Raw genomic sequence first — 24,886 nt, 5'->3', positions numbered from 1 at the left:
AGGGACACACTGTTTGTTTTATTTTGTTTTGATTGTACTTCAACTGATAATGATTTTTTTATTTGAAAATGTGAATGCAATAATTAAAAAAAACTCAAAATTGAAAGTTAATTCAAAAATAATTATGGTACTGGCTAGTGCAAAGGCATAACTTAAAAAAAAATCAATTATAAACAATGTGATGAAATAGAATTGTTTACCCATTAGCCACCACTCCCCTTTTGCACTTCCACATATACTCAGATATCTTCCTTAAATGATACACCTCAATTAGTAGAGATGTCAGTAGATGAAGCTAAGGATTACTATTTTTAAATAGTCAAAGTCTGATTTTTCTATAAACCACCTCTTTAATGGAAACATCTTCATTTCCCTCAGGCAGCACTTTATCTAAGATGCATTGGCTAGTTGAATAAAAATACCTGTTAAAGGAAAAAAGGCTCCCATCAAAGCTGTTGAAATCTGATTTCATTTCAGATTCTAGAACTAATGTTTTTTGTTTAAATAGATTTTGCCTGTCAATTTCCAGACCTGCTGTGGCATCAGACTATATGGACTGCTGTGGTCAACATGGGGGTTGTAGCAGCAAATTTTATTATGGACTGGTAATTGAATTGAACAGGTTTACATTTGAATAGATTTACTACATCATGATCTCTGACATACTGCATGGGACTGAAATCCCTCTCCATCCATAAAGATACATTTAAGACAGTATCATTCTCTCCAGGCTTGGAAGGAAAGACTGAAGCCAAGGAGATGGCCAAATGTAATTGTGCATTTGTATGCAGGGTGTATTGCAATATTGTGCAGCATTTTTTAAGTACAAAAGAAAGGGAATATTCCATATTTACTCATAATCATCACATCCTTTCTATGTGGGGTAGGTGATGGGTTTTGAAGAACAGATATTGTGCATCAAAGTAGGCACAAGGAAGTGAAAGAAAAATAAATTATTATTTGAGTGTATCAGCAACAGCAGCAATTCCCTAGAAAACAGACCCTCTAAAGGCTTGATAACAGCAACTGAAGAGGTGTGAAATATAGATAAGCCCTGTCCCATTTACTTTCACCAAGAATGTTTAATTAAACACAGTTCACACTCTTCAGTCACTCTTACCACACTTCAGGATTGCTCCTGATGGAAAACCACATTGGGGAAATTACTTCGGGGAATTTTCTTTTTCTTTCTACTTTGTCCTTAAACCTGGAAGGGGAAGAAAAATCATGTTGAGTAAAAATCAATTCAGTAAATATAGCAGCAAAATCAAAGGAATCCTAAAAAGCCTATCTATCTGGATATGGAAGCATGCCTTCATGGACTTTAATTTCTGAAAATAAAATCCAAATCTAATGGCCTTATTACTGTAATAGTTATGCTAATTGATTTATTACTTTTACAACCATTAAAAAATGACTTCTTAAAAAAAACATATATTGTTCAACTTTACACTGTTTCAAACCTTTACTTAAGTTTTTTTGAATGAATGTAAGGTAAGTTTGAGTCGCTTCAGCCCAACTAAGTCACAATAACAATATAATTAAGACCGAAATTGACTGTCAACCACTTATTATTGCACTCTGGAATATGTTTTGTTTGTTAGTCTGCTACAGAGTTTAAGGCAATTAATAAGATAAATTTTTTCACTTAAAAAAAGTAACCTATTACCATCTTCCTAATTAAAAGGAAAATTCTTTGCCATGTGGTTTGAGTTGTTATTGCTGAGCTTTTAATTTTTGTTTTGATTTGTCCAAACTGTCCTTTTAGCATTTTCATATAAGTTTTCTCTAGTAGGAGCAACCATATCTGTCTCATTGCTACATCACTAGAGACTAGAATAATGCCTACGTAGCACACATGAAGACCTTAACAAATATTATTGAATAGATTATACACGTAAAACGTGTTCTCTGTGAAGAATCCTAACACTGTCAAAGACTATACAGTGCAAAAACAAAGAAGTCTATCACATCTTCATTTTTATTCAATGGAGTAACACTGTTATCAATCAGTATACATCCTTCCTTTCACTTTTCCCTGAACATTCCCTGCCATATCTTTCTCTCTCTTCTCTGTCTCTCTCCATAGAAATTGAGTCATTCTACCAGGCAACTGTATTTTTTAATTTGTTTTTTACTTGACAATATATTTTGCTCTGCTTTTCATAAACTTTTATTATTATGTATTATCTTTTTCATAGCTATTTTCCAAAGGAAGAGCAAAGCTGAAGAAGAGAATAAGAATTTGAGAGTCTACTTTCTTACTAGTTAAGTGAGAAGGCATCTGACTCTCCAGTTGGCAAGAGGCAAAGAAATATGGCATGAATCCTATGATTCACTCATCTATCTATACTGTTGTTCATAGTAAACATCTTAGAATAAGAACAAACCATAAAAGAATGATAAGATCTGGCAATGTCACACCTAATTAAAGTTCTGGTTTGTCTTTGGTGAATAAAAATGTGGGATTATACGGATTGAGCAACTAAAAAACAAGGAGTCTCTAGTAAAAATGAAATGTGCTATTAGATTTAATGTGGTAAACTTAAGGAACAAAGCATATTTCCATGATATAACAGAAGCTATACTTAATTTTAACAATTTTTAAATTTTAAATATACAATTTATCACGTTTTCTTTCAATATTAAATTATTAGATTTTTCATTGTGTTACTTTACAAAATTATATTTATTTTAAACTCTGGTGGCTTTTCTGTGGAGAAGGAAACAGTAAAGTCTAAAAGCAGTATTTTAAATGCACATTTACAAAAGCATATACATTATACATAGAAAAGATATATTTAAAAAAATAATAATAATACTGCAAAAAATAAATAAATAAATCTGGATGCTAGGCTTCCCAAAGTGAAGAAGAATTTCTTACCAAATCTGAGCTGACTAGACATGCTGAAATTCACAAATATTTCTGGACTTGTGACCTGTGTAGAATAAATCCCAAAAAAACCAAACCCACTGCCTTCAAGTAGATTCCAACTCACAGCGACCTCCACTGGTTTCCGAGGCTGTAAATCTTTATGAAAGTAGATTGCCCCATTGTCCTTCCATGGAGTGGCTGATGGGATTGAACCATCAACCTTCTGGTTAGCAGTCAAATGCCTTAGGCACTGCACTACCAGAGCTCCTTAGCTGTGTAGAATAGTGGAGCATATTCTAGAATCTTACTGTTTGGGTTCTGTTCCTTGCTTTACTCCTTATTAGCTGTATGTTGTTGTTGTGTGCCTTCGAGTTGGACCTGACTCTTAACAACCCCTCCTTGGGTTTCCGAGGCGGTATCACTACGGAAGTAGATTGCCCAACCTTCCTTTCGAGGAGTGGCTAGTGGGTTTGAACTGCCAGCCTTCTGGTTAGCAGTCAAGTGCCTTACGTACCACGCTACCAGAGCTTCTTATTAGCTGTATAGACTTAGGCAATTTGTTTAGCACAGGATATGTGTTCACCATAATTATTTTGTTTTTTGTTGTTATCCACCCCCTTAAAAAAAAAAAAAAACAAGCAAAACAACTTTAATACCATTGTTGCAAGCTCTTTATAAAAAGAAATGTGCCCAAAAGGTAGTATCAGTGAGAAATAAAGAATACTACAAAACAAGTGATGACCTAGTAATGAGAAGAAGAGTAAGAGAGAATGACAGTGGTCTCTTGCTTGTCCTTAATCCCTTGCCATCTGCAAACTGTAAAGAAGAAAAGCCCAGAACTGTAAAACATACCTGGAGAGTATACCTGGAGACACATCACATGTGTCCTACCTTGTCCCTTCCTATTGATGTCAAGTAGTTAGCCAAAAAGTTTGGGTGTAAAGGTGTGTTTTGCTATCAGACTCAGGGCACTTACTATTACCCCATCTTTTCCTGTTTTCTCTAAAATTGTCAAATTGTGGCCCCCTACAATCCCCAAGCTAATGCATGAGGCCACTGACAAAGTGCCTTACCTTCTTTCAGCATGCCCACTTTTAAACACTTCATGAAGCGGCAAGCCTGGCATGATTTACGTCTGCGCTTTGTGATTTCACATTCATTCGTGGCAGGGCAGCTGTATTCTATATTGCCTACAACACAGAATTTGAAGAAAAGACATTGTTAGATTCAAAAGACCTGGACCATGTTAGCATCCCAAAGGTGATGCCAATTTGTTAGTCCCTTCATAGTAATCACAGTTTAAAAAAAAAAAAAAAAAAGTCACATGAGAACATAAGGACTGTCACAAATCTCCTGAGAATGAATTCTCTGCTCCAACTACTGAAACCAAACCCAAAACCATACCCATTGCCATCAGGTGGGTTCAGACTCATGGCAACCCCCACTGGGTTTCTAATGCTGACAATCATTTCTGAAGCAGACTGCCTCATCTTTGGTCCATGGAGCAGCTGGTAGGTTCGAATCAGTGACCTCTTGGTTAGCAGCCAAATGTGTTTACCACTATACTACCAGAGTTCCTTAACCACTGAACATGCATTAAACAATAGGAAGGCATATAGTGATGCTCTTCAAAAGATTAGGCTACAAATGAGCCATACAAATGTTATATTTATTCCAGCCATGCATGGTAACAGTTTTCCAGAATCTTGGGGTTGAGAGGAAATTTCAGTGTAGATTATTTTCATAAAAATATAAACAAAAAACTATTTTTCTATCATCAACTCTAGATTTATTTTGGTTACTAATGTTATAGTACATCAGCCTTATTATCTTTATGACACTGAGCACAATAAACCTCACTGTGAAATATTATCAGCAGGCTAATTGGGGACCCTGTAGTAAGCTCCTAGAGGGCAGGAACTGAAATGATACAGGTCTTGTGACAACATTTAACAGAGCCTTGGACCATAATTTATGCTTGGTAAATGCTTATTGATGATGATGATCATCATCATGGTGTTTTTTGCTCTATTTACATAATTAATTCCCAGCACTTAAGCTCCATGAAAATATTACCAATAAGGATAAGCTGTTTTGAAATTGTATTTTTATAATTAGTTTTTTAATATTAGAGTTTACATCATTTATAGTAGAAGCCACACATTTGAAACAATAAGTATGTCACCAGAAGATGCAAACTTTTTTTTTTTTTTTTTTTCAAATTAGTGCCAGTGACAGTGTGTGGGATGTGCTCTGGGGCTGCCTACAGCTTTGCAAAGAAGCTGCCTTGAAAATAAAACCTCCCTCCCCAATCAGCTCGTCACACAGTGCTTGAAGGTCTTTCGTTACTTCCTAACCCTTTCCCCTTGTGATTAAGTGCATTAGTATCTTAATGAAAATGCATTCTGTTTATTGCCCTCTTGGGAAGGGGGAGGTCATCACACCAAATGCATAAATTGTCATCAGAGACTGCCTGAGCATAATTGCAATTTTGCTGCTCCATGTTTGCAGTACTCAGGGTCCATCCAAGTCCCCTGAAACTGGCGCAGATTCTAGTAATTAGCATAGAGTCTGCCTGGGACCACAGCATTGATGAAATATTTCAGAGTTAATCACACTTTGTAAACACTGATTTATATTGACTACCTTTCTCCAGACTGATGTCTCCTCATTAAATATCACATTAGTGGATTGCAAGACTGCACAAAGACTCAACTACTCAGCAACTGCTAATTCAACAGGAAGTAATACCTAACCACTTATACCTACTGAAAATTGGTTAAGTATGCATGGCTTTAAAAAAAAAAAAAAGGTCTGTAGATTATAACTTGAGATAAGAGATAAGCCTATTGAAATTGTTTGACTAAATTAGAATCCTAATTCAGGCATTTATAATAATAAAAGCTCCTGTTTTTAATATAAGAGGCTAAATAAGAAGAGGATATTAATTGCATCAACAGAAGAATACACTGTCAACTTCCTCAGAGATAGTATTGGCTCTGTACTCAGAGAAAACCAGGACAAATCAAAGGAACCAGGTTGGCTGGGTGATGGCTGACAATAAATGGATTTGAAATCTGAACTTTAGATGAACCACTTTTCAGTGCTGACTTTCTCTGACCATCACTGAAAATTTATTTTGCATCACAAGAGTGTTGCTAGTAATTTTCTTGGGGTTAATTGTTAGTATTCTACTCCCAGACCCTTCCATTCTAGAAACCTAGGTCTTTGTTTCCTTAGCAAGGATGAACAATGACTTGTTAGCATCAGAAAGTAGTATCTCACGAAGAAGCATTACTTTGCAGTTTGAGAAATTCAGCATTTTATCCTCCAGTATCAAGGCATGAACTCTAGTCTTGCCCCAAAAGGTTAGCTCAGTGCTGGAAACTTTTACACGAATGATTCACTATCAAAAATATATATTCATAAGCATCTTTGTTTTCAAATGAGTCCATCTTCTCCTTTGAAAATTGTATTCCTATCCTTTGTATCAGCACATTTCTAACATGAACCTAAATTAGGCACATGTGATCTCATACCTAGACTATTGCAGCTATCTCCTAACTGGGCTTTTTGCCTCCATTCTGTTCCAGTCTAATCCATCCTGCATATCACTATCATATTCCTCATCCTATGACTGCTTTGATCATGTCACTATCCTAATTAAAAAAAAAAAAAAATCAATAGATACCTATGGCCTTCTGAATTAAATACACAATATCAGACTAAGAAACAAGACTTCAGCAATCTAACTCTCATCTACTTTTCTAGTAATATTACAATTACTACCTTAAATATACTTTTCAAAATGACTTACTCATTTTTTACCGTGTCATTTAGATTCTGAGAATGATCTATCTTTGTACCTCTTTACTTCTTGAAATTATTTCCAAGGCTCAATGTTCAACTCAAATGGCATTCAAATTTTTCGTGGAAATTTCCCAGACTCTCCTAGCAGAAAATGATTACTTGGTTCTCATATCTCCTTAGGTAGTCTCATCATATATAGCATTTTGTTATATCTTTTCTCATGTACATTACTCATAAGGCAGGAAGAATCCGGAGGACATGGACCATTTCTTATGCAGTAGAAAATCTTCTGCCAAAAAGCAGTATATAAGTAAAATAATAATTTAGTATTTTCTTGAAGTCCCAAGGTCATTATGAACATCAGTGATAGTGCTATAATGTAGTCATGTTCACAGAGGTGAAGGAGCTGAATATTCCATTCCTGGAGTACTGCATTCTTCTAAAAATTTATCTATGTAATTTGGACATATATATATGGCATGTGTGTATACATACATATATTCCATTTATAAATGAACAACATCTATTTTAAAGCAAAGATGAGAAGGCGGGGGTGTAGGGAGTTGAAGTCAATGGGAATGAAAGAACTAGAACAGAAAATAACATAGAATGTCGACACAATGTGAAGACAATGTAATGTATGCCAATGATCATTTTGTCTAGAAACTGTTGAATGAAAGTGGGTTTTGCTGTGTATGTTTTCACCAAATATAAAATACTGAAAAAAAAAGTAGTTAATTTTTTCCTTGAAAAAGTAGTTTCGACAAAAAAAGAAATGACTGACAAGAGGGAGAGATAATCAAGGGCAAAACAACCACAACAAAAAAAGTACAAAGCTTCTGTGCAGTAAAGAGTAAAAAGGAAAGAAATAATCTGCAAGAGGCTTTAAAGGAAATAAAATTACATCCTGATATGAACATGATATGAATAAAGGGTAAATAAAATATGAAAATGCAGAGATGATACTAGAAGAACAGACTATGTATTTTTTTATCCCATTATAATACCTTTTCAAAATGGATGCTCTCAGAAATGAGTTGTAATTTGAGAAAATATGTAAGCATGATTCAATAACAGGAGCTCACTCTATGAATGACTCTTGTATAGATGATTACGTAAAGATTTTTAAATTTCTTTAAAAAACAGAAGAGAACTTGTCGAAGTGCTACATGAGAGTTTTAGAACATCTGTAAGGAAGTACTCTAAGTTCCCTCCTAATCATTATACTCCATAACTCATCAATGACAAAGAGAAACATAAAACAGTGATATGTTTAAAAACAGAGCCTTAGAATGAAGTCTTGAGGAGGGGCTGTATTTCACTCATTGCTGAATCCTCAGAACTTATCAAGGATCCTGGAATTTTGTATCATGTGCTGGCGTGGGATAAAGACACGTGGTCCCTGCTTATGAGGTACTAAAAGTCTTATGGAAAAGACAAACCAAACTCGTTGCCATTGATTCTGACTCATGGCAACCCCATGTATTAACAGGTTTTCCTGGCTATAATCTTTATGGAAACAGATCACCAGGCATTTCTTCTGTGGTGCAGTGGGTGGGTTTGTTCTGACAATTTTTATGTTAGCAGTCAACTGCAAACCATTTCTTGCCACCCAAGGAACCATATGGAGAAGATAAGACATGTACACAAATAACAATACAGTTTAGGGTATGTCAGAAGCCTGCATGCAGAGCTTGCATTCACCTGCGCATACATGTAGGAGCTCTGGTAGTATAGTGCCTAAGGCATTTGACTGCTAACCAGAAGGCTGGCAGTTCAAACCCACCAGCCACTCCTCGGAAGGAAGGTTGGGCAGTCTACTTCTGTAGTGATACCACTTCAGAAACCCAAGGAGGGGCTGTTATGAGTCGAGTCCGACTTGATGGCATATAACAACAACAACAGCACATACATGCACATCCACAAATGCAGAGATTAGGCCTAGAAAAGTCAGAAAATTCTTCACACAAGAGCAAATGCTTAAACTGTGCTGTGGAAAAAAAGAACAAATGACTAAATGAGCCTAAAGGAGTCTTCTCAAAACTACAAGGGAACACAACAACAGTGTAAAAGTTTCATTATGAAAGGAAGGGAAGTATAATGATCCCAAGTGTATCCCAAATGATACAGTCTCAATTTAAGAGTAGAGAAGTTGCTTACAATGAATCAGGTTTCCTTCAGCCAAATGTTGTGTTTCAATAAATTTGTCTTGACACATATGGATGATAACCCTGATTTCAGCAAGTAACTCTGATTGATATCTTGAAAAACAAATCATCATTCTAAAGAACTTATTTGCTGGAGGAAAACCTCTCTAATTTCCAAACCCTCCCTCCCATTGAGCTCATTGTTGTTGGTTGTGATCACCCACCCAGCAAAGTCTTTGATCCATTATAGAGTCTACAGAGATTCTGCCCTTGAAAAACCTTCTCTGGTGCTTTTTCTATTCAATAAAGAAAGCATCTTATCCTAAAAATGTGCTGCCCCAAGCACCCGAGTAACAATGTTACATCTATTTTGGTAATAGTTCAAAGGCATTACTCCCAGTGGATGATGGGATCTCAAAGGGGCACTTGCTTTCTTTCAATTCACTAAAAGTGGAAACTAGAGGAAAATATTTCCAAAAGCAATTGTGGGTACCCGGAATGTTGACGCTGGACAGTCATTCCGGAGGATGCAGAAGTTATTGTTCACAACACAGGATTTTCATTTCAGACACAGAGTTTTCTTGGATTATAGCTTGCCATTTTCTGGGACACATTTGTTAGATGGCACCAGGGACTGAATTGGGCAGCTACTGATGACACGACTGGAATTCTCCCAGTTTTGTCACTAGCTGGGTAAGTGAGCTCTGCTGCAGAGAGAACCAAATCAACATGGAAGCTCAGGGTTTTTAAACCAGGCTGTCGAGAATGATAGAGCAATTTATAATATCTCCTGGCGGCTTTTCAGAAAGTCCTGGGCTCTGATTACTTATTTCAGAGTCTTTTGTACAATTAGTTTGCAGGCAATATAATTTTCTCACTTACTGCTTAATAGAATCTTGCAGCTAGCTGGCGGATAGAATAACAGGGTGTATGTAAAACTCTAGCCTGAAGTGCCAGTGGATAATTTGTACATTCCTTTCAGTCACTTAATGGACTTTTACAGTTTGGCAGTGAAAGGGCTGAATGATGTAAATTAGCGTGGCATCTCAAAATAAAAATATATGTCAAGTCTTTACTCCCGATTCACATCACTCCTACACGGTAATGATGCATTTGGATTTATGTAGTTCCTGAGAGATGCCCTCTTTTTCATACATACAGACATCATAATTGTAAAGCCTCTTTGAAAGCATCTGTATATTCTCCTCAATTGTTTTAATTTTATTAACACAACTAAATGGCTTGAGATGACCCATAGGGCATTCCAAGTGGGGTTTATCCAGTGGTTTTTCTAAATTAAGTGATTTAAAAATAATAGTATTTGCCTCAATATATAATTACAGAGCGTTAAAAACATGCAGGCAATAATCAGAAGTGTTTTCTTTTAAATATCCTAAAACATAAAAAAAGAAAGAAAGATAAGAAGAAAGAAAGCCATCTCTGAATCAGCAGACTTTATATTCTTTATTGTATAGTAGTAAAGGTTTTTCCATTTTTACAGATACAACTTCCCTTTCTTTCCTCTTCTTTTCTTTCTTTATATATGCTCCATTGTTTCTAGCTACTTTCTGCTCATTTCACCTGAGATGGAAAATGTACTATCTATAGATGGAATAAGGAGTCTTTGTGGCACAGTGGTTAAGCGCTTGGTTGATGACAGAAAAGTCGACAATTTGAACTCACAAATCACTCTGTGGGAGAAAGATGGGGCAACCTACTTCCATAAATATTCACAGCTTTAGAAAATCTATGGGACAGTTCTGTTCTGTCCTACAGGGTCTCTATGGGTCAGAATTGACTCAATGGCAATGGGTTTGGGTTTGTTTTGTTGTGTTGTGTTTTAATAGCTGGAATTATACAATATAGAATAATAATTTATTACACATCTGTAGCAAAAAAAAGTCATAATGACATCAATGGGCACAGAAGTTAAGAGGATCCCTTTTTCAAAGAACATACCTAAAGTTGGATTTCAAAATGTTACCTAAGAAAACAATAATGGTTCCCAAGAGGTTACAATAAACAGCTTTTGACACTTTTTTTAGAATTGCCACTAGAGTCACTTTACAAATCTGACTCAGGGTGGCCTCATGTGTGTTGGAGTAGAGCTGTGCTCCATAGAGATTTCACTGGCTCATTTTTCAGAAGCAAACTGCTAGGCTTTTTTTCTGAGGTGCCTCTGGGTATACTCAAACATCTAACCTTTTAATTAGCAGCAAGTACATCAACCATTAGTACCACCCTAGGACTCCACAAAAGAAGAATGGGTGGGGGTCATACTGTACTTCATTTTCACACAAAACAGTTTGACGGTCCTCCTCCTCAAAAGATGTGGTACCAAGTGATCTCTGCCCATTAAGGAATTTATATGTATCTTCAGAAGTTGAAGATCTGCTACCACTGAAGGCATTTTAAGAATCTGCTTCAAGCTCTATAAGAAGATGTTCAAAACATGACAAAGAATGGTAGTACTGGACTCCTAAAGAGGTCCTGTGGTGCAATGAATTACTTGGTATGGCTTTTCTACCCAAAGTCTTTGTAACTGACACCATGCAAATACCAGGACCATGCAAATAAGATGTATGGGATTCTGATGTTGGGATTGCTTACTTTTGTCACTCTGCCATGCTTAAAATGAACCTTCCTAGAAGCAGAAAGGGGGATCTCACTGCCACCAAGAGAGAAGAGCTGGAGGTGAAGTAGAGTGCATCCTTGGACCTGAGATCCCTGCACTGGCTCTCCTTGGCAGAGAGGCCCAGCTGGGAGAGATGCCCAGCTGAGAGAGACACCTGGCTGAGAGATGGCAGCAGAGAAACCAAGAGGCAGGAGACAGAGCAGTGGACTTTCCGACCCATGGAGCAAGAAAACTGAGTGCCCTTGGGCAGAATTCTTGATGGTAGAGTGGGGTGCATGTAGGTGTACCTATCAGCAGAGCCAAAAGATCTTTGTAACACTTGCCTGAGCAGGGCAGAGGCCAGGCCAAGAGGCCAAGGGCCAGAGAGGTGAGCCTGAGGGCATAGCAGAGGGGAGACTGTCCTGATCGAAGAATTGCATCCTGAGCATGTTCCTGAATGTGAATTGTAATGTGGCTATTGTAATGATTTGTCAAACCAGCAGAGAAGTAGTGAGTGCTGTGGAAGGGACAGCTGGTGTCAGAGTTAGTAAAAAGTTTGGAGGATGTCAGTATGTCTGGCCTCTTAGGAAGAAGCCCTTGGCTGTTGATGGTGGTTCTGTCTTCCTTTTGTGAAGTTAGAGAAGGTCAGAAGATGCCACCCCAAGGTCCTTTTTGCAGGTCCCAAATCACCCCCAAAGTTTAGGATGTGGTATATTGAGGCATGAGGAGAAGAGTGTTACATTAAGTTAGTAATTCATCTGGTTCTTATCACCAATTTCATACCTGTGGTTATGGCAAACTCTCATGCTGTAGTTCTCAATGCTGTAAATAAAATATGCACCCTATATAAAATGAGATTGAAGACAGAAGGTACAGAAAATGTCTTTGGTATTTGATTCTTTAAAACTCTCTGGCATTATATTCTGATAATCACAATCTTAGCATATAATAATATATTTGTACAATTGTTACTTTTTCCAAATGAAGCTCAGAGATAGCCCCAAATGGTAATAGCTGATGCTTTGCTGTTAAGGAAGAAAAGGTCAGAAAATAATCCTCAAACACGCAGGCTTGTGAACCTTGAGTTATGTCTAGTGACTGGAGACCACACACAGGTTTCTGAACTGTGTTTGAGAGAAACTCTGAAGAAGGTACAGGTAGTACCAGTTTCAATCACTCTCCTGTACAGCATATCTAATGATAACATTATATGTCCCTGGTGTATTGAACAGAAAATGGCTTAGCAGGGAAAAGTACTGTAAAACAGGGAGGAATTGGGGAGTTTTATTTTTTCCAGTTAAAAAACAAACAAAATTCCTTGCCTCAGTTTTCCCTAAATTTGGAAACATTGTCATTCCTATTCTATTCATTGCACACCTACAGTATTTACTGACCACTTACTAGGCATTGTGCACATTCATCTAAAAGACAAAGTGGCCAAGATTCTTGTGTGCCACTCTATGTCCATCCTTAGCACGTTGTTGTGTGTGCCCTTGAGTTCAAGAAAATATTTGAACACGAATTAAGGAGGGTGTGGAGGGAAAGAAGGAGAAAGGAAATGGAAGATCTAGGTTCAAATTCTAGCTCTGCATTTATGAGCTGTGTGGACTTGAAACAGTTACTGTGTGGTGTTACCCTTAGTTTCCTAATGTAAAAGAAAGAATAATCATACTTGTCCTATGCCACTGTAAGAATTATATGAAATAAAGGTATTAAAATCATACATGGTTTCCTGTGTAAACTTTAAGGAAAGTACAATAAAATATCATTTTTAAAGAATCATATATATTTTGGTTTCCCTCACTGAGAAGAAAGAATAGAGACATTTGAAGATTCCATTGATTATTATATCACATGACTCTTAAGACCTGAAGTCTAGAGTGTGGGTTATTATAAAACAAGCTTCCTCAGATTTATGCAAGGGTGTGAAAACAAATATGCTATCCACTCAGAGAAAAGGAGGGAGGATTCTGTCCTGTCAACCATTCCAGAGAGTATATAGCTATGTTTTACAGAAACAGAGAGAGGAAGGGAGAAGCATAATAACTTAAAGACTTAGTCATTTTTTAAAGCACCAAATTGTCTAAGAAGTGAATTCCCAGAACATCAACGACATCCCCTATCACTACGTTGGACATCATAAATGACTATCACTGGGCATAATCTGATTCTAATTGAGAGCAGAGAATTTGAAAAGCTCTTTAAAATCTCACCCTAGTCTTACCTCTTGCCACCCTTCCAGGTCAATTTCTAGTCCTGTGGCAAGTCCACCCCATTTTCTGACATTCACACTGAATTACCTGAAGTTTCTAGAAAGCAGAGTTTTCTTCCCTGCTGGGCATCTGCATATGCTTCCTCATCATTTCCTCCAACTCTCCCAGCCCACATACTACCAAGTTAGGGGTCTCTCTGGGTGTAACCAGTTCGTCTCATGTTTGTCTTTAATTCGAGTACTTCTTTTAGCAATTAACACACATTATTAAATGTGCCTATGTTTTTGCCGGGGTAGTCCTGGATATTCCTAGCAACCCTAATTGAAAGGTTAGCAATTCAAGGCTACCGAAAGTCACCATGGAAGAAGGAAAGCCTGGTGATGTTAAACCAAACCAAACTCACTGCTATAGGGTTGATTCTGATTCATCAGGACTCCCATTACATTTCCAAGGCTGTAAATCTTTACAGAAGCAGACTGTCTCATCTTTCTTCTGCAGAGTGGCTGGTGGGTTTGAACCACTGACCTTTTGGTTAGCAGCCAAATGTCTTAACTATTACACCATCAAAGCTCTTTGGCCTAGTGATGTACTTCTGACAAATTAACCATCAAAAGCCCTAAGGTGCACAGTTCCACTCTGATACACATGGAGTTACCATTGAACAACATCAACTTTATGACCAGTGGCTATGGTTTCTTAATTGTAGAAATAAGGCTAAAACAAAGATATTCTGATAGCCAGTCCCATATTCTTTAAATGTGGTAATTAAACTTTGATAAAATACCTTAGAACCTAGTAATACCAAACACTAAGAGTACCAAGCAGTATTCTGAGATATATATACACCCTTATTTTGCAGATGAGGGATTTATGGTACAAAGAGAATAGGTAACTTATCCAGAATCATAGTTAACATGTACCACGACCAGGATTTGAACCCAGACATCCTGACTTCCCAGCCTGTGCACTTAACTATGATGCAATGCTGCTGCCAAACTGTGATCTCCTAATGATAATTAGTTGAATGTTGTTTAGAATAGAAATTAAAAATGAAAATCCTATCTTCTGCAAGGGTGCTTTGTGTCACTGTTGTTGTTGCTACTGCTGCTGCTTGGAAAGGACATTTTGATGCTTGACATAGAAGACTGGCAGTGATAGGATAAGGCTGAATCTTGGCATTGACTTTTGCTGTTGTCAGACTTATGGTGCAAGGGCAGCTGTGGGGCAGGATAGGGTTGCTTCTAGAAAACAGAATCTCTCAGCACCTCAAAAAGAAATCCTTAGCTTGTCTCTGTACCAGTATGGTTTGTGGCCAGTTTAATTCCACAGAAACCAAACAGACCATGTCACCAAAGCAACAGGTGTCAGGTTGTACACAACGCATTTTAACAATCCCAAAATAATACTATTGTTCATGATAGGAAAAAACAAAAGTGATCCAAAATCAAGAGGACATTTTCTGAAATGCATTTAAAAGGAAATAATAAGTATATAATAAAAATATACCAGCTAATGAAAATGATGGGGAATACAATAACTCACCCAAGTGCATGTAGAAATTTAATGTATTCAGCTTTGACATGATGGAATCTCCTTGGAATAAGCAACTGTTCCATTGCAGTGAAGAGTACATACCCTACGTGATGTGTAGTACCACTTCATCTTGGTTTTGAAGCTCCTATAGTGCAGGGGCTAGGAGCTCTGGTAGCATAGTGCCTAAGGCACTTGACTGCTAACCAGAAGGCTGGTGGTTCAAACCCACCAGCCACTCCTCAGAAGGAAGGTTGGGCAATCTACTGCCATAGTGATACTGCCTCAGAAACCCAAGGAGGGGTCGCTAGGAGTTGGTTCCAACTCAACAGCACATAATAACAACAACATAGTGCAGGGATCATGTCACAGCCATCCTCATAAAAGAGCTCAAAGGTGACTACTGCCACAAGAAAGCAGACATATCTGAGCTAATTCTAACCCCACATTCACTGTGGTCAGTATCTAACATCAACTTCTACATGCTCTTTCTCTACCTATAAATTTTAAACAACTTTGATGAGTTTACCTATTTCTCTTTTAAAACATACAATTAAAAAAAAAGTTTTGTTAACAAAATAACTATTATGGAAGTAAGAAATATTAACTAATTAAGTCTAATTCTTCATCTTTAGACAAAATGTTTCAAAGTGTCAGGTTCTCTGTGACAGTTACAGATTAGTACTCTAAGCCCATATGACAAGTGTGAAAGCATTTGGATCGTACTCTATGGGATAAAGGGAGCTGACTCTTAAAAGAGGGTTTAACTCCACACCAGTCTTGAGATTTTCCTTATACTTTTAAACAAAGTAAAAGCAAGCTGTGGTATAGTAAATTACTTTGTGTGGCTTTTCTACCCATAAGTCTTTGTAAACTCCAAGGTGGAATTTGCTATGAGCAACTGAGGAGCTCCTGATTGCTGAAGGTGTCCACCTGGCGTATTTCTGTTGGGAGTGGCACAAAACAATGTTCTGGGAGGTGCCCACTCTCTCTCAGGTGCTTAGAGTTCTGATGCCATAATTGGCTAGTTTGACCACCCTGGGGGCTCTAAAGGAGACCTCCTGGAGGCAGAACTCTCTCAGACTGCTGGTGGAGGAAGACTTGCTGCTGAAAGAGACACGGGCTTCTGAGACAGCGCATTGCTGAGTGAGATACCGAGGGACCAGCACTGCTGGGAAAGAGACTGTGAGAGACTATTGGCTGAGGGACGGTGGGCTGGGAGAGAGACTGAGCGTTCTTCCTGAACTTGAGTTGTAGACTGGTGCTTCCCTAATAAACCCTGTAATCTGTGAGTTCTGTGTGGCCACTGCAGTGAATTATCGAACCCAGGAGAGAGGTGGTGGGTGCTTTGGGAGGAACGGTTGGTGAAAGGGCTGGAGGGAGGCAGCATGTTTGGCCTTGCAGTAATAGGCCTTGGGTTACTGCTGTCTTCCTCTTGTGAGATTAGAGGAGGTCAGAACATGTGGCCTCCTTGCCGTTTTTGCACAAGCCTATCTTTTCTATATATTGTCCATAAGTGCTTTTGCTATTGAATGCTATCCATATGCCCAGAAATTTGTCGGAAGCATACATGGGTATTAAATTCTTCCTTTAAGATCAAGTTCATATATTTTTACAGCCTCAAAGGTTAGTCTGGATTTGGGAAAGTCTTACATTACACACATGACAATAATTGATCTTCATTTCAATTGTTGTGGTTAGCTGCTGCTGTTGAGTCAGGCCCCAACCCATGATGACCCCATGCACAACAGGACCAGGTCAGTGTGATCCACAGGGTTTTTACTGGCTAGTTTTCACAAGTAGATCACCAGACCCTTCTTCCTAATCTGTCTTAGTCTGAAAGCTCCACTAAAACCTGTTCAACATTACAGCAACATGCAAAGCTCCATAGACAGACAGGCAGTGGCTGTGTTTGAATGCATCAGAAGAGAATCTTACCTGGGTCTCTTGCATGGAAGGTGAGAATTCTACCACTGAACCACTACTGCCCTCATTTAAACTGTAGGAGGCAGTGTACCATAGCACTTATGAGCTAACATGTTGGAGTCAAAACCAAAAAAAACCAAACGCACTGTCACTGCTGTGGAGTCAGACCCGAACCCAAAGACCCCTCTTTGGGTTTTCGAGGCAGTATCACTACAGAAGTAGATTGCCCAACCTTCCTTCCGAGGAGTGTAACCTTAGGAAGGCTTTTCAAATTTAACGTTCCTTTCTTTGTGTATAAAATGGGGGTGTGTAATAATAATTTCTACCTCATGGGGTTGTTGTGAGAATTAAATGGCAATGGGTTTAACAAGTTCAGTTGAATGCCTGATACAGAGTGAGCATTGATTATTAACATTAATTATAATATTGTAACTATACTCAGGCAGGGATTTAGGAAGCAAGAGAAAGTGTTAAGAGGGACTCAAGAAGTGCTGAGGTGGTGGTTCTTAGGAAAGGAAGTACTAGCCAGAGAATTTCTTCTGGCCTTCTTTTAGCAGTTCAAATCAAAAAGTGCAAAGTGAGAAGCACAACAAACAGACCAGATGAAAAACTGCCACAGGAAGCTACTCTGAAAAGAAGGTGGGGGCATTCAAAAAGGAGTGACCAGGCCCAGGTCAGAGAAATCGTACAGGACTGCTGGCTAGTAAAACTCAAAAACGAAACTCACTGCCATCAAGTCAGATCCGATTCATAGGAACCCTCCTTGGGTTTCCGAGGGAGGTGGCATTACTATGGAAGTAGAATGCCCAAGAAGGGAGAGTAGAACAAGGAAGGCCCAGGGAAAACAATGAATGCTCCTGATTTGTAAATATTATGACCAGAGATTTTGCTCTCTGAAGCAAAATCTATACACCTGAACCTGTCTCCTAAGATAAGAGCTGCAGAAAGGTTCCTGGGCTTCCTTTGGGAAGGGGATAAGAAAGAGAAGTGCAACTAAAATTTTAGCTGGGGAGAGTTGGGGCATCCTGTTTAATGGCTGTCCAAGCTAGGATAGAAGGGCATGCTAGTCTTTTACTCCTTCAGGACAGCAGGGGTTGTCAAACTCTGTCTTAAAAGTCCAAAGAACAAATATTTTTGGTTTTACTAGCCACATGGCCTCCATATGGCTCCTCAACTCAGTGACTGTAACACAAAAACAGCCATAAATAGACAGTACACACAATAGGTGTGGCTGAATCCCAATAAAATGGTCTTTAGTAAAACAGACTGAGAGGGATGATTTGACCCTCTGGCCTTGGTTTACTGCTGTTTTGGTCTAAACCCTATAGACAAAAGACTGCAATGATAAAAATACGTTATATTTACTAACCATTATTTTTTTTACTTGCTCATAACCTTTCAAGGTGGCTTTCTACAAGTTAGGTACAGAAATTTTTTAAAAAAAGAAAGTAAACTGACAATATCTGAGATGAACAACTGAAGGAGTTTGTTGGACAGCTGTTGTTTTATATATCTACAAAGTTTAACACTGTTCTCCATATCAAACATAATCTGAAGACTCTTGATGACGGCCAGTGAAAGTATTCCAGAAACGATGAGGTAATGCAATGAACAGGGAAGATGTTTTGGAGAAAAGGGGGAAAAAAGTACAATGTCAAGACAGGATCATGGGCTAGATGAATTCCTTTGAAGATTCTTCTACTTGGCTCTGATCTTCCTCAGATGGAAACTATGTAAATAATGTTGTGTTGTTGCTGCGTACCCTTGGGTGGATTCCAATTTATAGCTCTGGTAGCATAGTGCCTAAGGCAATTGACCGCTAACCAGAAGGCTGGTGGCTCAAACCCACCAGCCACTCCTTGGAAGGAAGTTTGGGCAATCCTACTTCTGTAGTAATACTGCCTCGGAAACCCAAGGAGGGGTCGCTATGAGTTGGGGCCGACTCGATGGCACATAACAACAACAGCAACATGGGACAAAGTAGAACTATCTCATAGGGTTTCCTAGACTGTACTCTTTATGGGAGCAGATCACCAGGTCTTCCCTCTAACAGAACTGCTGGTGGGTTTGAACTACCAACCTTTCAGTTAATAGTCAAGGGCTTACGGATTTATATGCTTTCAGAGTAAGCTTACAGAATATGCTTTCAGATTCACTCTAAAAGTGCTCTCAAATTTTAAGCTTTAAATTCTAAATTCATCAAGATTTCTTTGTACTAAATGCTTTATTACTCCTGGAAACCAAAAAACCAAACTCACTGCCATCAAGTTGATTGCGACTCATAGTAGAATTAGGTTTCTGAGGCTGTAAATCTTTACGTAAGTAGATCGGCTAGTGGGTTTGAATTGCTGGCCTTCCAGTTAGCAGTCAGATACCTTATCCACTCACTACCAGAGCTCCTTATTATTCCTCAAGGATTCTCTAAATAAGAGTATTCCAAAAAAAACCAAACTCACTGTGGACCAAACTCATAGTGACTCTTCCTTGGGTTTCTGAGGCGGTATCGCTATGGAAATAGATTGCCCAGTGTTCCTTCCAAGGAATGGCTGGTGGGTTTGAACCACCAGCCTTCTGGTTAGCAGTCAAATGCCTTAGGGACTACACCACTAGAGCTCCCAAATAAGTGTACACAAAGAGAGTTATTTAAGCTTGTCGAAACCAAAATAAAATGAGATTTAATCCTAAAGAACATAATTTAAAAAATTCATTCATATAATCATGGTTTATTTTTTTTTCTCTTCTGACTAAACCAAAACCAAACATACTCCCATCAAGTCAGATCCAACTCATAGTGACCCTACCTTGGGTTTCCAAGGTGGCATCACTACAGAAGTAGATTGCCCAATCTTCCTTGTAAGGAGTGGCTGGTAGGTTTGAACTACCAGCTTTCTAGTTAGCAGTCAAATGCCTTAGGCACTACACCACCAGACCTCCTGCCATCAAGTTAATTCCAACTCAAAGCAACCTCCACTGGATTTCCAAAGCTGTAAATCTTTACAGAAGCAGACTTCCTCATCTTTCTTCCACAGAGCAGCTGGTAGGTTCAAATTGCTGACCTTTAGGTTAGCAGTCAAATGCCAATAACCACTACACCACCATATCTCCTTTCTTGAATAGATAGTACTTATAAAAAAAAAAAAAAAGATTTGATTCTAAGATGCCCTTTCTTGTAGTCCCCAAGATTATGCACATAGATAATCATCCTTACATCAAAACAGAAACAGAAATACACCTCTTTCTACCTGAAAGCAAGAAGAATTAAAGAGTTTGGAGAAAAGATTTCAGTCATGGGTGTGGAGGTACATTTTTAACCTCAAAGACAAACAATCAAAAATTGGGTAGATGGTACATTCCTGGGTTTCAGCACCAAAAAAAAAAAAAAAAAAAAAATCGAGTAGAGAAATGAGTACCCACAGGTGAAAATCCAGGACCTGAGACAAAAGCATAATAATATGGTGGTTCTGGAAAGCTGAAGTCTCAGGCTTCAGACATAGGGCATTTCTGAAAACAATTTTTTTAAAATTAGCTGTTTTTAAGACTTTGTTCTGTCTCATTTATAAAAACTTTTAATATATAATTACGACTTTCAGATTATTCTCAATTGCTATTTTTAATTTTATTTAAAAATCTAATAAAAATGCTTGTCTATGGACTAAAATCTCTCTAGCACAATTCAGCGTAGAATGACCCAATGTTTTAAAAACTTGTAGCAGTGAAAGCATGAAGAGCACGGGCTCTGGGGTAAGACTTGGTGGATGCCAACTGGTGTTTGAGCAATTACTTCTCTCCTGTCTCAAGTTCCACATCTAGAAAATGCAATAATAATAATAATACTAGTACCTATTTCATTGGTATGATGCAATAATATAATAAGCTAATTAATATTAAGCATTTAGAACAATGTGTGGTATGTTATTCTTTTACTTGGCCCTGATCTTCCCCAAATGGGAATTCTATAAATAATATATTATTATTGTAAATTAACAAATTATGGTATAAAAGTGTTGTATGGAACTCAGGACATTGAAAACAACTCTTTGTAGTGTCTACAAATTTAATTATGTATGGATTAACCTAAAAAGTTTAGAACTTTAAATTTGGAAGGTGTCTGAAACCTATCACAAATATTTGAACTTCAATTTTTTTAAATAGTTAAACTTCATTTCTTTTAAATATGAATTTATATTAATTTTAAAATATAAACACTAGTTTCAAACCAAAAGCACTTTGATATTTTACCAAAACCTTTACTTAATTTTGCTTTTTCATGAATCTTTTAAGACTATTATCAGTGAACTCCAAATGACTTCAGGCCTAACATTGCATGGGATCCCATTATCAGCAGCTTCAAAAGAAAATGAATTCATGTATTGCTCTGGTGGCACAGTGCCTAAGGCGTTTGACTGCTAACCAGGAGGTTGGTGGTTCAAAATCACCAACCACTCCGAGGAAGGAAGACGGGGGCAATCTACTTCAAGGAATCACTTCCCTTGGCTTTATTAGATAAAGAAAAATTGTGTCCCATGACACTTAACCTGACTTTGCCATTGCATGAAACTTGCTTTGCAGCTTACAAAACTTGAATTTTCACAAAACTTGTTACTTTTCTCAAGATTTAACAAATCACATTGAGATATTTACTCTTAAAACTTAAGCCAAAAAAAAAAAAAAAAAGACCTGGAGTCACATCTAATAGCAAGCTTAGAAACAGCACTGTCTTCACTCATTTTTGTTTTCCTTCTTGTCTCTAGGGTGAATATTCTTATTAACTCTAATTATACATAGCCATTTACCAATTTTGAGTTTACTGAAGGAAAGGTCTTGATCCTGCAATTATTTTAAATACATACAAAAATACCTTCTGAAAACTATAAAGCAGAAAGCATCATCCCTACTATTTTGTACCCAAGTATTTAATATGGTAGTCAGTTTGGACAATCTACTTCTGTAGAGATACCATGTCGGAAACTCAAGGAGGGGTCACCATGAGTCGAAAGCAGTAAGTTTGGTTTGGTTTTGGTCTGTGTACTAGAGTTGTCATGAAAAAAGGTAATTTAAAAGTTGTTTCTCTGAATAAACTCTTTGTCATGCCTTGGTTCTGGGTTAAGAGAGCTCAAGAGGAATGAAGGAAAGCTATTAGAATGTTAGAGGGCACTGATACCTTTGTTTGGGAGTTCATCTTGGAATCAAAGAACAGTCCCTAGATGGGATCATCAGATAATGCAGAGATTAAGGTGGCATGTCCTTAGGGGAAAAGTCCAGTTTCTGCATGCCCAGTATCAACCACACTCTATTTTCCAAGTAGCCCCATCACACATGTGAAAATCCACCTTGCTAAAAGGCAAGAAAATCCTACTACCATGGAGTCAATTTCGGCTCATAGCGACCAAGTAGGACAGAGTAGAAGTGTCCCTTAGGTTTCCAAGGCTGTAAATCTTAATGGAAGCAGACCTCCTCATCTTTTTCTTGTGGAGCCCCTGGTGGACTTGAACCACTGACCTTTTGGTTAGCAGTCAAATGCATTACCCACTACACTACCACAGCAAGAAAGTAAAGGACATTTTTGTACAAATTATTGGAAATGCTTCATGAAGTTCTTCAGACTTAAGCATATAAAAACTGAAACTTCCTTCTCAAGTTACTTGCTGAGAAGAGAATTACAGTGGAATATTGGGACAGATTGTCTATTGGACAGTTTGTGGTTGGGACAGAGAAATCCCCAGGTGGTGCCAACAGTGAATGTACTTGGCTACTAACTGAAAGGTTTGAGGTTCAGGGCTACCCAGAGGCACTTTTGAAAAAAAGGCTGGGAAGAAAGAAATCCTACAGAGCACAGTTCTACTCTGGCAGGGTTGGGTCTGGCAACTGGTGTTTTCAGTAGGGGCAGGCTAAGAAAAGAGAAGTACTCACCCACATAACACAAATCCTTGAAAGAAATGGCAGTACAAGGGCTTATTTTACATACAAGAGTGACTGATCAGGAAAAGGTATGTGAAGGTGGCCCAGGTGGGCCAGGATATGGAATGTTGTCACACTGGAGCCAGAGAAGGCACCAGGTCTCATGCCAGTTCCACTGCAATCAGCATCTGGGTAGCAGCTTTTCTTAGACCACTACTTCTGAGGGCACTGGCTAAGGTAGCCATGAAAACTGATGTCATTTTCTGTATGCAGAGGATTTTTATTAAAGGATATAGAAATTTACAAAAACAAATGGCATAGAGCAAAACTCTAATTAAATAGGAAGACTGTTTATTCTATAATAATATCTTTATTTTTTCTGATTCTATAATGTAGGCGACAGCATAGTAGACTCAATGGAGAATATACTATTTATATTGCGATACATTAGAAGTTCAGTTAGTGAGCAGAAAGAAATAAGGAGCTCTGGTGGCATAGTGCCTAAGGTATTTGTCTACTAACCAGTATGTTGGCAGTTCAAACCCATTAGCCACTCTGTGGAAGGAAGACTGGGCAATCTGCTTCCATAAAGATTTATAGCCTCGGAAACCAAAGGGGGTCTCTACGAGTTAGAATTCACTCGATGGCAATGAGTTTGTTTTTGGTTTGGTTCTCATTTATTTGTTATAACTATTGTGCTTGTAACAAACTCTGGTGGTTTATTGGGTAAGGCATTTGGCTGCTAACCAGAAAGTTGGTGGTTCAAAACCACCAGCTGCTCCACAGGAGGAAAAGGAAGCAATCTGCTTCTGTAAAGATTTACAGCCTTGGAAATCCAATGAGGGTCTCTACGAGTTGGAATAAACTCAATGATACTGAGTATTGTGCTTTTATGCATTAGTGATGTCACTACTACAAATGTTCTGTTTTAAAAACAAATGTCAATTAATATTACCACCATCGTTGGCTGCAACGATGGGATCAGGTATAGCAAAGATTGTGGGGTTGGCACAGGACCAGGCAGTGTTTTGTTCTGCTGTACATGAGGTTGCTATGAGTCAGAAACAACTCGATGACACCTAACAACAACAACAACAACATTGCCAGGGTTAACACTATAACTTCCTCCCAGCCATTATAAGGTAATATAGATAGTAGGTGAGACGGTTACCCATTTTGCAAATATATATTTAGCAAAGTGAATTTGGTCTATCCATTTGATAGTGAATTATAGTTGGATATTTTAGCATGGTATTAAAAGTTTCACTGCAAATTAGTTTCCCCCTTTGATGCCATTGGCACATACCTCTTACATAGGGTAAGTGTTTATGGAGTGTTACCCAGCTGGAAAAAACATTCTAAGAGTCAAAAATTAAAATAATATTTTGATTTTAAATGACTTTCAAGATACAGTAACATAATACTATGTGTTTAATAAACATGTAAATGATACTAGCAATCTGGTGTCTTCAAGTCAAGTGAAACTAATATCTGAAGGATAAATATGTAGTGAGGATCATTAAATTTTCTATTTTCTTTTCCTTGAACAAAGATCAATCAAGCAGTTTAATCTCTGAAAATAATCAATCTGATTTTGTACATACAAAAGCTCCAACTTTTTCACTCACTCTAAATGTTAATTTATCTTAATTTACATTGATTCTATTTTGTAGTTGTTGTTGTTGTTATGTGCCATTGAGTCAGCCCCGACTCATAGCGACCCCTCCTTGGGTTTCCGAGGCAGTATCACTATGGAAATAGATTGCCCTATCTTCCTTCCGAGGAGTGGCTGGTGGGTTTGAACTGCCAGCCCTCTGGTTAGCAGTCAAGTAAGTGCCATAGGCACTATGCTACCAGAGCTCCCATTTTGTAG

The 24,886-nt window shown here is 38.0% G+C and overlaps 1 protein-coding gene across 1 annotated transcript in view; it reads right to left on the bottom strand.

The window, feature by feature from the left end:
• The window catches only part of ESRRG (estrogen related receptor gamma), a 275,113-nt gene that overhangs the window by 191,954 nt on the left and 58,273 nt on the right, over positions 1-24,886 (bottom strand). Inside the window, exon 3 of the mRNA XM_007952508.2 lies at positions 3,949-4,065. Coding sequence (XP_007950699.1) covers positions 3,949-4,065 — 117 coding nt within the window. The remainder of the gene's footprint in view (positions 1-3,948; positions 4,066-24,886) is intronic.

Source organism: Orycteropus afer, unplaced genomic scaffold (assembly GCF_000298275.1).
Source record: "Orycteropus afer afer isolate SDZICR_OR568_19922 unplaced genomic scaffold, OryAfe1.0 scaffold00013, whole genome shotgun sequence".
Taxonomy (NCBI): Eukaryota; Metazoa; Chordata; class Mammalia; order Tubulidentata; family Orycteropodidae; genus Orycteropus; species Orycteropus afer.
Note: the sequence above shows the minus strand (reverse complement) of the source record. Positions and strands in the feature narration are given on the sequence as shown.